The sequence below is a fragment of the Heterodontus francisci genome, chromosome 29 (assembly GCF_036365525.1).
Source record: "Heterodontus francisci isolate sHetFra1 chromosome 29, sHetFra1.hap1, whole genome shotgun sequence".
Classification (NCBI taxonomy): domain Eukaryota; kingdom Metazoa; phylum Chordata; class Chondrichthyes; order Heterodontiformes; family Heterodontidae; genus Heterodontus; species Heterodontus francisci.
In genome coordinates, this window is record NC_090399.1 from 5,397,798 (window position 1) to 5,414,569 (window position 16,772).

General features: G+C 45.2%; 1 protein-coding gene across 2 annotated transcripts in view; it reads left to right on the plus strand.

Moving 5' to 3' along the window:
• atf6b (activating transcription factor 6 beta) overlaps positions 1 to 16,772 on the plus strand; it is a 122,133-nt gene that overhangs the window by 48,477 nt on the left and 56,884 nt on the right. For both annotated transcript variants that reach the window (XM_068009381.1, XM_068009382.1), the window contains exons 5-6: positions 1,786 to 1,954; positions 9,151 to 9,345. In XM_068009381.1, the coding sequence (XP_067865482.1) occupies positions 1,786 to 1,954; positions 9,151 to 9,345 (364 nt within the window). The remainder of the gene's footprint in view (positions 1 to 1,785; positions 1,955 to 9,150; positions 9,346 to 16,772) is intronic.

Here is a 16,772-nt window from a genome sequence, read left to right on the forward strand (position 1 = left end):
CTGTGTGAATAGTACCCTGCAAAAGCTCAGCCCGAGGTTTCCGACGCACATCTGATGGGCAACCATTCCTCTTTCTAATCAAACAAAAACAGATGAGCAATCAGTTAGAGAATATCTGTGACCAAGGTTTCCTTTCCCAGAAGGGAAATGGATACATATTTGGGAAAATAAAATTGCAGGGCTATGAGGAAAGAGCAGGAGGAGTTGGATTAATTGGATAACTCTTTCCAAGAGCTTGCACAGGCGCGATAGGCTGAATGGCCTCCTCCTGTGCTGCATGATTCCGAAAGTTCTCCCGTGTTCAGAGGCTCACTTGAGATCGCCCTCCGCCTTGGAGCTTGTGAGTGCCCAATGTGCACGGACTGCAGATAACTACTGGTCCGTCTCTTCGGAAATGAAGCTGGGAGAGCGACACGTGGAGGGCATCCTTACCCAGCATTCAAAGCGGTAGAGTAAACCTACATAAACCACTCAGTCTGTGGAGGGCTTTCACTGCTGCTATGGAGACTGAGGTAACCCTGCCTTTGAGCCCGTCCTTACTTTTCTCACACTCTGCAGCTAGAGAGAGCAAAAGGAAGTAGTGCAAACCCCCTGAGGACAGAGAGAAGCATCTGTTAATGCTGCTTATTAGTCCTCTATGGATCCAGCTTTAAGCACAAAATGGGTATCTAGCTCATGACTGAAAATCCAAAGTGTCTATTGACACCACTGTCAGTGAGCTACAGGCGGGATTTATGGCAGGACTCATAACAGAATCTATTATACGGCAAACAGTCTATTTAAACAGTGCACTACAGCAGGCAGTCTACAGAGTCTATTTAAAAAGGAGCATTTATGAAACTGCAACAAACTGAACTCATGACTGAAACTACAGCAAAGTCTCTCTCCATTTTAAAAACTGAGGTCCCATCTGACTGTGCAGGTCGATGTGAAAAAAAAAGCTCCTATGGCACCAGTTTAGTTGGGAGATGGTGGTGTAGTGGTAATGTCACTGAACTAGTAATCTAGCAGCCCAGGCTAATGCTGTGGGGACATGGGTTCAAATCCCACCATGGCAGTTGGTGGAATTTAAAAATTCAATTAATTAATAAAAATCAATTGAAAGCTAGTCTCTGTAATGGTGCCATGAAACTATCACTGATGGTCATAAAATCCCATCTGGTTCACTAATGTCCTTTAGGGAAGGAAATCTGCTGTCTTTACCTGATCTGGCGTACATGTGACTCCAAACCCACAGCAATGTGGTTGAGTCTTAACTGCCCACTGAAATGGCCTAACAAACTACTCAGTTGTCAAGGGCAACTAGCGATGGGCAACAATTCTGGCCTTGCCAGTGGCTCCCGCATCCCATTAATGAATTTTTAAAAAAGTTCTCGTGTAAAATTCAGTGATTGAAGGACAGAAGACAAATCGATTGTCTGTGAGGCAAAATGCAGAGCGTGGTGGAGAGTTGCGTGACACAAATTAGGGTGCGTAAAGTCTATCCCAGTCATTTTACGGCAGTATGGTCTCCAGGTGTTATTGACGGGGGAATTACCCTGTCTTCTCCATTGTTGCGGGGAGTAACAGTTACTTCATACGCTTTCACCTATCTCACATATGAACTATGCCTTTGGGAGAGGTCAGCAAGCAAGGTGGCCACTTGACATCATCCAGGGAAAGCTAAAGTGTGGGGGGCCTGGGTGGTGAGGGGAAGTGTTCAAGATAATGGGAAGCAAAGCCTTTTTGTAAAGTTGCACAAGTTGAGTGAAGTCACTCTTGCTTACCTTTTCTTCCAATATGAAGCCTCATCAGACCCTAAACACGGAAACAACTCTTCCAGTTGTGAAAACCGAGGATCCTCCGACGCCACCATGCACATTTGGGGATGTTCTGAACCCGCCACTGAATGTTGTCCAGCTCAATGTGGTGAAAAAGGAAAATGGGACCTCGCCAGTGAAACAAGGACCAGCAAGTAAATGGCATTCCTTTCAAGAGCTAATTTAATTGTGTTTTATTATATATTTTTTTTTAAAAAGGTTTTGTAGAGTGAAACTTGTTTTATTCTCAAAGAATATTTTGTTTCAATCCCAACAGTTCCAATCTCCAGGTTAGGTGAACTGAACCAGTTGTATCTGTTCCTTTAGCCCCCGTGCTGTCCAGAGAGATGGGTCAGACTGCCACTGTGGTTTACTTGCCAGACTCTTAATGGTCACCTTGGGGGAGGAGAAAGTGCTGAAGCATTTTAAATTTATATCAGAGGAATCAATGGTGGTGCGAAGGAATAGAATTTATTGCTTGTATCGAATCTTGGTTAGATCACACATGAAGTACTGTGAACATTTCTGGTCTCCATATTCTGAAAGGGCTATGGGGAGGGTGCAAGATTTACGAGAATGATATCAGAACTGAGTGGTTACACCTATCAGGAAAGCAATCTTTTCCCTAGAAAACAGAAGGCTGAGGGGGGAAATGACCTGAAGTTTTTTAAGATTATGAAAGAGTTCGATAGGGCCGACAAAGAGAAGAGATTCCCACTTGTTGGGGAGACCAGAACCAGCGGCCATAAATATAAGCTAGTGACTAATAAATCCGATAGGCAGATCAGGAGAAACTTCTTTACCCAGAGAGCAGTTAAGAATGTGGAACTTAGTACCGCAAGGAGTAGTTGAGGCAGATGTGGCAGATATTTAAGGAGATATTACATAACTCTCAACAAAGATGTGTACCATTGAGAAAGAAAGACTCGACGAAAAGGATGCATCATCCGTGGCTAACTAGGGAAGGTATCAAATTGAAAGAAAAGGTGAACAATGCTGCAAACATTGGTGATAGGCCAGAAGATTGGGAATATTTTAGAACCAACAAAATGTATTAAAAAAGGGAGAGATTAGAGTATGAGAGTAAATAAATTTAAAAACAGACAGTAAAAGCTTCTACAAGTATATAAAAGGAAAGAGAGTAACAACAGTAAATGTTGGTCCCTTAGAGGATTGGACTGGGGAATGAATGGGAAACGAGAAAATGGCAGAGACTTTGAACAATTATTTTGTATCTGTCTTCACAGAAGACACTAAAATATCCCAAGAACAATAGAAAATCGGGGGCAAAAGGGAGGGAGGAACTTGAAACAATCGCCATCACTGGACAAAGTCTTTTTTATTCATTTGTGGGATGTGGGCATCGCTGGCTCGGTCAGCATTTATTGCCCATCCTTAATTGCCCTTGAGAAGGTGGTGGTGAGCTACCTTCTTGAACCGCTGCAGTCCATGTGAGGTAGGCGCACCCACAGTGCTGTTAGGAAGGGAGTTCCAGGATTTTGACCCAGCGACAGTGAAGGTACGGTGATATAATTCCAAGCCAGGATAGTGTGTGACTGGGAGGGGAACTTGCAGGTGGTGGTGTTCCAATGCATTTGCTGCCCTTGTCCTTCTAGTTGGTAGAGGTGCCGAGTTTGGAAGGTGCTGTGTAAGGAGCGTTAGTACGTTGCTGCAGTGGATCATGTCGATGGTGTACACTGCTGTCACTGCATCGGTGTTGGAGGGAGTGAATGTTTGTAGATGGGGTGCCAATCAAGCGGGCTGCATGTCTTGGATGGTGTCGAGCTTCTTGAGTGTTGTTGGAGCTGTATCTATCCAGACAAGTGGAGAGTATTCCATCACGTTCCTGACTTGTGCCTTGTAGCTGGTGGCTTTGGGGAGTCAGGAGGTGAGTTACTTGCTGCAGGATTCCTAGCCTCTGACCTGCTCTTGTAGCCACGGTATTTATATGGCTACTCCAGTTCATTTTCTGGTCAATGGTAGCCACTAGGATGTTGATAGTGGGGGATTCAGCGATGGTAATGCCATTGAAAGTCAAGGGGAGATGGTTAGTTTCTCTCTTGTTGAAGATGGTCATTGTCTGGCACTCGTGTGGTGCGAATGTTAATTACCAATTATCAGCCCAAGCCTGGATGTTGTCCAGGTCTTGCTGCATTTCTACACGGACTGCTTCAGTATCTGAGGAGTCACGAATGGTGCTGGACATTGTGCAATCATCAGCGAACATCCCCACTTCTGACCTTATGATTGAAGGAAGGTCATTGATGAAGCAGCTGAAGATGGTTGGGCCGAGCACACTACCCTGAGGAACTCCTGCAGTGATGTCCTGGAGCTCAGATGATTGACCTCCAACAACCACAACCATCTTCCTTTGTGCTAGGTATGATTCAGTTTTCTCCCTGATTCCCATTGACTTCAGTTTTGCTATGGCTCCTTGTCAAATGCTGCCTTGATGTCAAGGGCAGTCACTCTCACCTGATCTCTTGAGTTCAACTCTTTTGTCCATGTTTAAACCAAGGCTGTAATGAGGTCAGGAGCTAAGTGGCCCTGGCAGAACCCAAGTTGAGCGTCACCGAGCAGGTTATTGCTAAGCAAGTGCCGCTTGATAGCACTGTCGATGACACCTTCCATCACTTTACTGATGATTGAGAGTAGACTGATGGGGCCAGGTTGGATTTGTCCTGCTTTTTGGGTACAGGACATATCTGGGCAATTTTCCACATTGCCGGGTTGATACCAGTGTTGTAGCTGGACTGGAACAGCTTGGCTAGTGGCGCAGCAAGTTCTGGAGCACAGGTCATCAGTAATATTTCCAGAATATTATCACAGCCCACGGCCTTTGCAGTATCCAGTGCCTTCAGTTGTTTCTTGATATCACGCGGAGTGAATCAAATTGACTGAAGTCTAGCATCTGGATCATCAACTCAGCACTTCTGGCTGAAGTTTGTTGCAAATGCTTCAGCCTTATCTTTCACACTGATGTGCTGGGCTCCCCCATCATTGAGGATGGGGGTATTTGTGGAGCTACCTCCTCCAGTTAGTTCTTTAATTGTCCACCACCATTCCCGGCTGTATGTGACAGAACTGCAAAACTTAGATCTGATCCGTTGGTTTTGGGATCGCTTAGCTCTGTCTATCGCATGATACTTACGCAATTTGGCATGCAAGTATTCCTGTGTTGTAGCTTCACCAGGTTGACACCTCATTTTGAGGTATGCCTGGTGCTGCTCCTGTCATGCCCTCCTGCACTCTTCATGAAGCAGGGTTGGTCTCCTGGCTTGATGGTAATGGTAGACTTGGGAATATGCCGGGTCATGAGGTTACAAATTGTGGTTGAGTACAATTCTGCTGTTGCTGATGACCCACAGTGCCTCATGGATGCCCAGTTTTGCATTGCTAGATCTGTTCAAAATCTATCCCATTTAGGACAGTGGTAGTGCCACACAACACGATGGACAGTATCCTCAATGTGAAGGCGAGACTTTGTCTCCACGAGGACTGCGCGGTGGTCACTCCTACCAATACTGTCATGGACAGATGCATCTGCAGTAGACAGATTGGTGAGGATGAGGTCAAGTATGTTTTTCCCTCTTGTTGGTTCCCTCACCACCTGCCACATACCGAGTCTAGCAGCTATGTCCTTTCGGATTCAGACAGTAATGGTGCTACCGAGCCACTCTTTCTGATGAACGGTGAAGTCCCCCACCCAGAGTACCCAATGGTAATCAGCAGGAGTTTTCCTTGCCCATGTTTGACCTGATGCCATGCGACTTCGTGGGGTTCGGAGTCTCTGCTGAGGACTCCCAGAGCAATTCCCTCCCAACTGTATACCACTGTGCCACCATCTCTGTTGGGTTTGTCCTGCCTTTGTCTTGGGACAGGACACACCGGGGGATGGTGATGGCAGTGTCTGGGACATTGTCTGTAAGGTATGATTCCATGAGTATGACTGTCAGGCTGTTGCTCGACTAGTCTATGGGACTGCTCTCCCAACTTTGGCACAAGTCCCCAGATGTTAGCAAGGAGGACTTTGCAGGGTCGACGGGGCTGGGTTTGCCCTTGTCATTTCTGGTGCCTCGGTCGATGCCGGGTGGCCCGTCCAGTTTCATTCTGTTTTACTGACTTTGTAGCGGTTCGATACAACTGTGTGGCTTGCTAGGCCATTTAAGAGTCAGCCACATTGCTGTGGGTCTGGAGTCACATGTAGGCCAGACCAGGTAAGGACAGCAGATTTCCTTTTCTAAAGGACATTAGTGAACAAGTTTGGTTTTTACAACAATTGACAGTGGTTTCATGGCCATCATTCAACTAGGAAAACTAATGGGACTAAAGACTGACAGTCCCCTGGACCTGATGACCTGCATCCCCAGGTCTTAAAAGAAATGGTTGCGGAGATAGTGGATGCATTGGTTGTAATCTTCCAAGATTCCCGAGATTCTGAAAAGGTCCCAGCGGATTGGAAAACCGCAAATCTATCACCTCTGTTCAAGAAAGGAGGCAGACAGAGCAGGAAGCTATAGGCAAGTTAGTTTAACATCGGTCATTGGGAAGATACAAGAATCCACTTGTAGTAGGAGGGCATTTAGAAAATCATAATACAAATAAATGGGCGGCACAGTGGTGCAGTGGTTAGCACCGCAGCCTCACAGCTCCAGCGACCTGGGTTCAATTCTGGGTACTGCCTGTGTGGAGTTTGCAAGTTCTCCCTGTGTCTGCGTGGGTTTCCTCCGGGTGCTCCGGTTTCCTCCCACATGCCAAAGACTTGCAGGTTGATAGGTAAATTGGTCATTAGCAATTGCCCCTAGTATAGGTAGGTGGTAGGGAAATATAGGGACAGGTGGGGATGTGGTAGGAATATGGAATTAGTGTAGGATTAGTATAAATGGGTGGTTGATGGTCGGCACAGACTCGGTGGGCCGAAGGGCCTGTTTCAGTGCTGTATCTCTAAACTAAACTAAACAGAGTCACCATGGTTTTGTGAAGGGCAAATTGTGTTTGACGCATTGATTTTTTTTTTGAGGATGTTAGAAGCAGGGTGGATAAAGGGTAACCAGTAGATGTAGTGTATTTGGATTTCCAAAAGACACCTGATAAGCTGCCACGTAAAAGGTTACTACACAAGATAAGAGCTCGTAATGGGAGTAATACATTAGCATTGATAGAAGATTGGCTAACTAACAGGAAACAGTGTCAGGATAAATGGGTCATTTGTAGATTGGCAGTCTGTAATTAGTGGAGTGCCACAGGGATCAGTGCTGGAGCCTCAACTATTTACAATCTAGAATAACTTGGGTGAAGGGACCATGTGGTCTGTAGCCACATTTGCTGATGATATAAAGATGAATAGGAAAGCAAGTTGTGAAGAGGGCATGAGTCTGCAAAGAGATATCGACAGGTTGTGAGTAGGCAAAAATTTGGCAGATGGAATATAATGTGAGGTTGTCCACTTTGGGAAGGATAGAAAAGCAGAATCTTATTTAAATAGAGAGAGACGGCAGAATGCTGTAGTGGAGAGGGATCTTGTACATGAATCAGAAAAAGTCAGCATGCAGGTGCAGCAAATAATTAGGGTGGCAAATGGAATGCTGTCTTTTATTGCAAGGAGATTAGAGTGTAGAAGTAGAGAAGTCTTGCTACAGCTGTACAGGACATTGAGACCACACCTAGAGTACTGCATACAGTTTTGGTCTCCTTACTTAGGGAGGGATATACTTGCATTGGAGGCAGTTCAGAGAAGGTTCACTGGGTTGATTCCTGGGATGAAGGGGTTGGCTTCTGAGGAAAGGTTGAACCTGCACTCATTGGAGTTTAGAAGAATGAGAGGTGATCTTACTGAAACTTAAGATTCTGAGGGGGCTTGACAGGGTAGATACTGAGAGGATGTTTCCCCTCGTGGGGAAATCTAGAACTGGGGGACAGTTTCAAAATAAGACGGAGATGAGGAGGAATTTCTTCTCTGAGAGTTGTTAATCTTTGGAATTCTCTCCCCAGAGAGCAGTGGAGACTGGATCATTGAATATATTCAACAACTCATTTATATAGTACCTTTAACATAATAAAAGGTCCCAAGGCGCTTTACAGGAGCATTATCAAACAAAGTATGATACCGAGCCACAAGATAGATATTGGGTCAGATGACCAAAAGCTTGCTCAAAGAGGTAGATTTTAAGGAGTGTCTTGAAGGAGGAAAGCGAGGTAGAGAGGTGTAGGGAGGGTATTCCAAAACATGGGGCCCAGGCAGCTGAACGCACAGCCACCGATGGTGGAGCGATTAAAATCCGGGATGCTGAAAAGGCCAGAATTAGAGGAGCACTGATACTTTGGAGGGTGGAGGCTGGAGGAGATTATAGAGATAGGGAGGGGCGAGGCCACGGAGGGATGAGAATTTTAAAATCAAGACATTGCTTGACCAGGAGCCAGTGTAGGCCAGCAGGCAGAGGGGGGGATAGGGGAACGGAAGTTGTCCAAGTTAAGACACTGGCAGCAGAGTTTTGGATGGCCTCAAGTTTCTGGAGACAATGATGTTGGTTACCAACCAGAGGTGCTGAATTATGGATTTTTAGATCTACAAGGGATTCGAGGGTTTTAGGGGGCAGACAGAAAAGTCGAGTTAAGGCCACAATCAGATCAGCCATGATCTTGTTGAATGGCAGAGCAGGCTCGAGGGACCAAATATCCGCCTCCCCCTCTTTCTTATGTTATCTTATGGCCTGTTTCTGAGCTGTAAACACCCTGTAATTAAGTACAGATAAAACATCACTAATTCAGAGTAAAGTTCCTATTACTGTCCCTCAGGGTGTCTCAGCCCCGATTCAAAGGACCACTTACAACAGCCCTTGTGGGCCTTGGAATGATCCCATGGTGCTGAATTAGGGGCTGTTGCATGCTGTTGGCCAAACTGCCAGAGACAGACCAAATCAACTTGACAGACGGCCCTTCAGACAGAGGAAGTGTCTCTCTCGCTCTTTCAGTCTGGCCTTGATTTTAAACCCAAATCCCAGAGGTGACAGGCCAGTGTCTATAATCCACTGCATTACCCAGTCTTTACATTTTCCTTTAGAACTTTGCTTTATTTTGAACTAGCAGATGAGTTTTGTGAATTGAGAAATAACTCTTCAGCCATTTTCATCAAGCTAAAATATAAACCAGTTGTGCTTTAACTATTCCAGAAAGTGCAGTCTGTTTTAAAGCATTGCCTGGTCCACTATCTTGTGTTTTCATTGGAGAATGTGATATTAATCATTATAGTTCGATTCCAGGTGCTGAAAGCAGGAGGTTCGATTAGTGTTTTTCATAAATGTTCAGCAATGTATCCTGCTGTGATTTCACTTTTGTTCCTCCCTCACTCCAGTACAAGCCACCACAAATATGAAGGCCAACAGCATCTTGTGCAGCAAGCCGACCATCCAGCCCAAACCGATTGTCATGACAACATTGCCTGCTGCTCCGAGTGCCAGCCCGGCAAAGACCATAATTCTTCAGTCAGTGCAGACTAGTCTGCCAGTGTCTCAGCAGCAGAGTCTGCCGTTAAAGCAAACCATTCCAGGTATATGGCTGCTGCCTTTTATTATTATTCGGAGAGCTTCCTTTTACAGACATTCTCCTCTTGGAGTTTTCGAGCGAGCAAATGGACTGCGTAAAGTTTGCAAGGGAAAGCTGAGATTGCAAACTGTGGAGGAACTGAATGACAGCTTTCTCTTTCTGCTTATTTGGCGATAGACTGATACAGCACTGAATTAGGCCCTTCGCTCCATCCTGTCTCTGCCTGCTCTTTCAAAGAGCTATTCAATTTTCTCTCCTTTGCATTCTTATCCAATCCCCTTTTGAATGTTACAGGCAGCGCATTCTCGATCAACTCGCTACGATTTTTTAAAAAATCCCCTCATCTCCTCTGGCTTTTTTTTGCCAATTCCCTTAAATCTGTGTCCTCTGGTTAGCAACCCTTCTGTCACTAGAAACAGAGTAAAAAAGGATAAACTATCAAAACAGCTCAGAATTTTGAATACTTACGTTAACTCACCCCGTAATCTTCTCTGCTTTAAGGAGAACAATCCCAGTTTCTCCAATGTCTCCATCTAACTGAAGTCCCTCATCCCTGGTTGTATTCTGATGAATCTGTCTGCACCCTCTCTAACGTCTTGACATCCTTCCTGCAGTGCGGTGCCCAGAATTGGTTCTTCCAAATTCCTTGAAAGTTGTCGCACCTTGTACCCAATGTTTACTCTAGGTGTTTGATCAATGCCACCATAGTCACCAGCAGTGTTGTGGAAACAAACTTATCCAAGCTCAATCACTGAATGTGGTCGGATTATTTTGATGGAAATGACCATTCAAATGACCGGAATATTTTATGTAAAATTCAGTGAGGGAACTAACGGGTTACCTATCTTTCCCCATCAATAGATGATTCATTGGAAGCCAGATTATACCAAAATCTATGAAAGGTAGTAAATTGCCTCCTTGCTCTCCCCATTCACCCATTACTCCACAACAGCAACCCTAAAACAGCTTATTTCCACCTTCATAAGGGTACCCAACTCTGCCTGTTCCCCCACATCTCTGCTGAAACCCTCATCCATGCACTGGTACTTCTAGACTTGATATTCCAATGCTGTCCTGACCAGCCTCCCACCTGCCCACTCAACAGACAGGGGGCATTCTGAAGGGGGAGGGTGAACAGCCAGAGGTTGTGGTGCACATCGCTACCAACGACATAGGCAGGAAGAGTGATGAGGTCCTGCAGGGGGAGTTTAGGGAGTTAGGTAGTAAGTTTAAAAAAACAGGACCTCCAGGGTTATAATCTCGGGATTACTCCCTGTGCCACGTGCCAGTGAGGCTTGAAATAGAAAGATAGTGCAGCTAAACACGTGGCTGAACAGCTGGTGTAGAAGGGAGGGTTTCAGATATCTGGACCATTGGGATCTCTTCAGGGGCAGATGGGACCTGTACAAGAACGGGTTGCATCTATACTGGAGGGGCACAAATATCCTGGCTGCGAGGTTTGCTAGCGTCACTCGGGAGGGTTTAAACTAGTGTGGCAGTGGGGTGGGAACCAGAGCAATAGGACAGCAAGTGAAATAAATGAAGGGGAACGAGCAAATAAGGCCAGTAGGACTAAGAGCAAGAGCAGGCAGGGAGATGTTGCGGAGAACAGCAGGACTGGTGGTCTGAAGTGCATTTGTTTCAATGCAAGAAGTATAACAGGTAAGGCAGATGAACTTAGAGCTTGGATTAGTACTTGGAAATATGATGTTGTTGCTATTATAGAGACTTAGTTGAGGGAAGGACAGGATTGGCAGCTAAATGTTCCAGGATTTAGAAGCTTCAGGCGGGATAGAGGGGGATGTAAAAGGGGTGGGGGAGTTGCATTACTGGTTAAGGAGAATATCACAGCTGTACTGTGGAAGGACACCTCGGAGGGGTCATGCAGCGAAGCAATATGGGTGGAGCTCAGGAATAGGAAGGGTGCAGTCACGATGTTGGGGGTTTACTACAGGCCTCCCAACAGCCAGCAGGAGGTAGAGGAGTAGATATGTTGACAGATTTTGGAAAGATGTAAAGGTAACAGGGTTGTAGTGGTGGGTGATTTTAACTTCCCCTATATTGACTGGGACTCATTTAGTGATAGGGGCTTGGATGGGGCAGAATTTGTAAGGAGCATCCAGGAGGGCTTCTTGAAACAATACGTTGATAGTCCAACTAGGGATGGGGCCGTACTGGACCTGGTATTGGGGAATGAGCCCGGCCAGGTGGTCGAAATTTCAGTAGGGGAGCATTTCGGGAACAGTGACGATTATTCCATAAGTTTTAAGGTACTTGTGGATAAGGATAAGAGTAGTCCTCAGGTGAAGGTGCTAAATTGGGGGAAGGCTAATTATAACAATATTAGGCAGGAACTGAAGAATTTAGATTGGGGGCGGCTGTTTGAGGGTAAATCAACATCTGACATGTGGGAGTCTTTCAAACGTCTGTTGATTAGAATCCAGGACCAGCATGTTCCTGTGAGGAAGAAGGATAAGTTTGGCAAGTTTCGGGAACCTTGGATAACGCGGGATATTGTGAGCCTCGTCAAAAAGAAAAAGGAAGCATTTGTAAGGGCTGGAAGGCTGGGAACGGACGAATCCCTTGAGGAATATAAAGACAGTAGGAAGGAACTTAAGCGAGGAGTCAGGAGGGCTAAAAGGGGTTATGAGAAGTCATTGACAAACAGGATTAAGGAAAATCCCAAGGCTTTTTATACTTCTATAAAGAACAAGAGGGTAACCAGGGAAAGGTTTGGCCCACTCAAGGACAGAGAAGGGAATCTATGTGTGGAGCCCGAGGAAATGGGCGAGGTACTAAATGAGTACTTTGCATCAGTATTCACCAAGGAGAAGGACTTGTTGGATGATGAGCCTAGGGAAAGGAGTGCAGATAGTCTCAGTCATATCATTATCAAAAGGAGGAGGTGTTGGGTGTCTTGCAAAGCATTAAGGTAGATAAGTCCCCAGGGCCTGATGGGATCTACCCCAGAATACTGAGGGAGGCAAGGGAAGAAATTGCTGGGGCCTTGACAGAAATCTTTGCATCCTCATTGGCTACAGGTGAGGTCCCAGAGGACTGGAGAATAGCCAATGTTGTTCCTTTGTTTAAGAAGGGTAGCAAGGATAATCCAGGAAATTATAGGCCGGTGAGCCTTACGTCAGTGGTAGGGAAATTATTAGAGAGGATTCTTCGGGACAGGATTTACTCGCATTTGGAAACAAATGGACTTATTAGCGAGAGGCAGCATGATTTTGTGAAGGGGAGGTCGTGTCTCACTAATTTGATTGAGTTTTTTGAGGAAGTGACAAAGATGATTGATGAAGGAAGGGCAGTGGATGTTATCTATATGGACTTCCGTAAAGCCTTTGACAAGGTCCCTCATGGCAGACTGATACAAAAGGTGAAGTCACATGGGATCAGAGGGGAGCTGGCAAGATGGATACAGAACTGGCTCTGTCATAGAAGACAGAGGGTAGCAGTGGAAGGGTGCTTTTCTGAATGGAGGGATGTGACTAGTGGTGTTCCGCAGGGATCAGTGCTGGGACCTTTGCTGTTTGTAGTATATATAAATGATTTGGAGGAAAATGTAGCTGGTCTGAATCGTAAGTTTGCGAACGACACAAAGGTTAGTGGAGTTGCAGACGGTGATGAGGATTGTCAGAGGATACAGCAGGATATAGATCGGTTGGAGACTTGGGCAGAGAAATGGCAGATGGAGTTTAATCCGGGCAAATGTGAGGTAATGCATTTTAGAAGGTCTAATGCAGGTGGGAAGTATACAGTAAATGGCAGAACCCTTAGGAGTATTGACAGGCAGAGAGATCTGGGCGTACAGGTCCACAGGTCACTGAAAGTGGCAACGCAGGTGGATGAGGTAGTCAAGAAGGCATACGTTATGCTTGCCTTCATCGGTCGGGGCATAGAGTATAAAAATAGGCAAGTCATGCTGCAGCTGTACAGAACTTTAGTTAAGCCGCACTTAGAATATTGCGTGCAATTCTGGTCGCCACACTACCAGAAGGATGTGGAGGTTTTGGAGAGGGTACAGAAGCGGTTTACCAGGATGTTGCCTGGTCTGGAGGGCATTAGCTATGAGGAGAGGTTGGATAAACTCATTGTTTTCACTGGAACGACGGAGGTGGAGGGGCGACATGATAGAGATTTACAAAGTTATAAGCGGCATGGACAGAGTGGATAGTCAGAAGCTTTTTCCCAGGGTGGTAGAGTCAGTTACTAGGGGACAAGGGTTTAAGGTGAGAGGGGCAAAGTTTAGAGGGGATGTGCGAGGCAAGTTCTTTACACAGAGGGTGGTGAGTGCCTGGAACTTGTTGCCGGGGGAGGTGGTGGAAGCAGGTACCATAGAGATGTTTAAGAGGCATCTTGATAAATACATGAATAGGATGGGAATAGAGGGATATGGACCCCGGAAGTGCAGAAGGTTTTAGTTTAGGCAGGCATCAAGTTCGGCGCAGGCTTGGAGGGCCGAATGGCCTGTTCCTGTGCTGTACTGTTCTTTGTTCTTTGTACATCAGCTTGACTCCTACAAAACTCTGCTGCCTTCATTTTCTTCCTTGCACAAAGTCCTGTTTACCCAACATTGCTATGTTCTATGTCTGACCTGCACTGGGTCCCGGACTGGCAACACCTCGATTTTAAAATTCTCAGCCTTATTTTGAAATCCCTCCGCAGCCTCACCCTTCCCTATCTCTGTAATTTCCTCCAGCGCACAACCCTCCAAGATATCTGTGCTCCTCTAATTCTGGCTTTTTGCACATCCCTGATTTTAATCACTCCACCATTGGTGGTCGTGCCTTCAGCTGCCTCGTCCCTGAGCTTTGGAATTCTCTAAACCTTCCTGCTCCTGTACCCCCCTCTCTTTTAAGATGACCCTCCAAACCTTTGTTTAAACCTTTAGTCATCTATCCTAATATCAGCACGTGTGACTCGGTGTCAATTTTTTATGAACACGCTCCTGTGAAGTATCTTGGGTCATTTTGCTGTGTTAAAGTAGAATGAACAACAGTGGCAGATGGAATTTAATGTAGGGAAGTATGATGTGATGCATTTTGGCAGAAGGACTAGGAAGAGGCAATATGACTAAATGGCACTGTTCTAAAGGGACAGGGACCTGGGGGTTTATGTGCATAGATCATTGAAAGTGGCAGGACATATTGAGAGAGTGGTTCGTAAAGCATATGGAAACTTGGGTTTCATAAATAGAGGCATTAAGGAAGGGAAGTTATGTTGAACCTTTATGAAGCTCTCGTTAGGCCACAACTAGAGTACTGCATCCAGTTCTGGTCACCACACTTTAAGAAGGATGTGATAGTCCTTGAGTGGGTGCAGAGGAGATTTACCTGAATGGTTCCAGGAATGGAGGATTTTAGTTACAAGGTTATGTTGGAAAAGCTGGTGGTGTTCTCCTTGGAACAAAGGAGATTGAAGGTGAGATTTGACAGAGGTGTACAAGATTATGACAGGTTTAGATAAGGTTTGGACCAAGATGGGAGGAGTGCACTGTTAATTCAGTCCCACTTCTCCACAGGACACAACATATATAATTTTCCCACTTACTGAAACAATCAGATACTTTACCCCAGAATAAAGCACACCAACCTGATTTCTTGAATAAACAAAAAAAATTATCCTTTTATTATAAACCAAGTCCTAACCAATAGTGAAATAAACATATACATGAATTGAAATATTAAACTCCCTTATCTTATCCTAGTCCTCATGCGCACACGTACACCAAACCAGTTAACCGGGAAAAAGAGATTTTTGTTTACAGCTGTTAAAAAATATAGAAGGAATTTAAAAAACCCACTTCGGCTTAAAAGAAGGTATGGAAGGAAGTCTGTTGTTTTGGTGAGGTGTCCCAAAGGTGAATAGTCGGCTGCCACTAGGAATCTTCCTAGAACTGTTATTTCCAGGCAATGTTGATGAATAGTCTGGGTAGGCTTTCAAAGAGATTCAGCGCAGAAGGTTCACATATTTCTTACATCAGGTGTGCAGCAACAAAGGTTTCGATTTTCCCACGTTTGATGCAAAGTTCCTTCAAAGATGCAGGGTTTCTTCAAATACAGGAGGCAACAGGAAACACTTGACAAAGGATTTGCTTTTCAAGAGAAAAATGGGCTGGCTGGATATTCTGTTCTCCTGGCAAGTCAATAAGGAAACTTCAACTGACTCTGGCCAAATACCAACTGGCTTTTTCACAGTTCAAAATGAAACTAAAACCTTTCCAGAGGCAAGTGGTGTGACAACCATAAATCTTGACTTGTCATTTCCTTGTAAATATCTCTTTCAGGGTCACAACACAAACTCCTGCTGGGTTCTTCGTGAACAGGTGCTTTCCAGTAAACATGTTTACTAGCCAAAACCAGAAATCTTCTGTTGACCTTCCTTTCTTTTTTAAACAACCACAAAGTTCAGTCTCTTCAAGATTCCAGATGAATCAGTATCCACAATCCAACTATAATTTCTTAAAACATATTGTACAAAGAAAAACAAGTGCTCACGTAAAACAAGAAATAACTAATGGTACAACGACTGGGTGACACAGATTTAAGATTTTGGGCAAGAGATGCAGGTGAGATGTGAGGAAGAACGTTTTTAGGCAGTGACTGGTAAAGACCTGGATCTCGCTGTCCACAAGGGTGGTGGAAACAGAGACAATCTATGATTTGGAAGGTAATTGGATGGGCACTTGAAGGAAGTAGTAGGGGACAGTATAGTGAAGGGGATTGACACTTTTCTCTGCAGCAAAGAGGGAGAGTCCAGAAGAAGACTGTGGTGCCTGCCCAGTGCCAGGGTTCAGGACATCTGTTCAGGGCTAGGGAGAAACTTGCACTGTGAGGGGGAGGATCCAGTTGTCATAGTCCATGTGGATGCCAACCACATAGGCAGGACAAGGAAGGAGGTTCTGTATAGTCAGTATGAGGAGCTAGGCACCAAATTAAGAAGCAGAAGCTCCAAGGTAATAATCTCTGGATTATTACCTGAGCCATGTGCAAATTGGAGTAGGGCAAATAAGATTAGAGAAATGAATGCCTGGCTCAAAGATTGGTGTCGTAGAAGTGGGTTCCAGTTGTTGGGGCACTGTCACCAGTACTGGGGAAAGTGGTGACTGTACCGTTGGGACGGTCTACACCTGAACTGTGCTGGGACCAGTATTCTAGCGAGCCACATAACTAGGGAAGTAGAGAGGGTTTTAAACTAAATAGTGGGGGCAAGGAATCAAATTTGGGAAGATGTGGCAAATCAAAGAGTAGAGACAAGGTAAGGGAGAAAGGAATTAATATGGGAAAAGGTAAACAGACCATGACAGGAAGGGACAGTGAGCACAAATCTAAGAGTTAATCAGCAGACAAGGCTAGAGGTTACAAAAATAATAAAAGGACAAAACCAAAGGCTCTGTATCTGAATGCAGGCAGCATTTGAAACAAA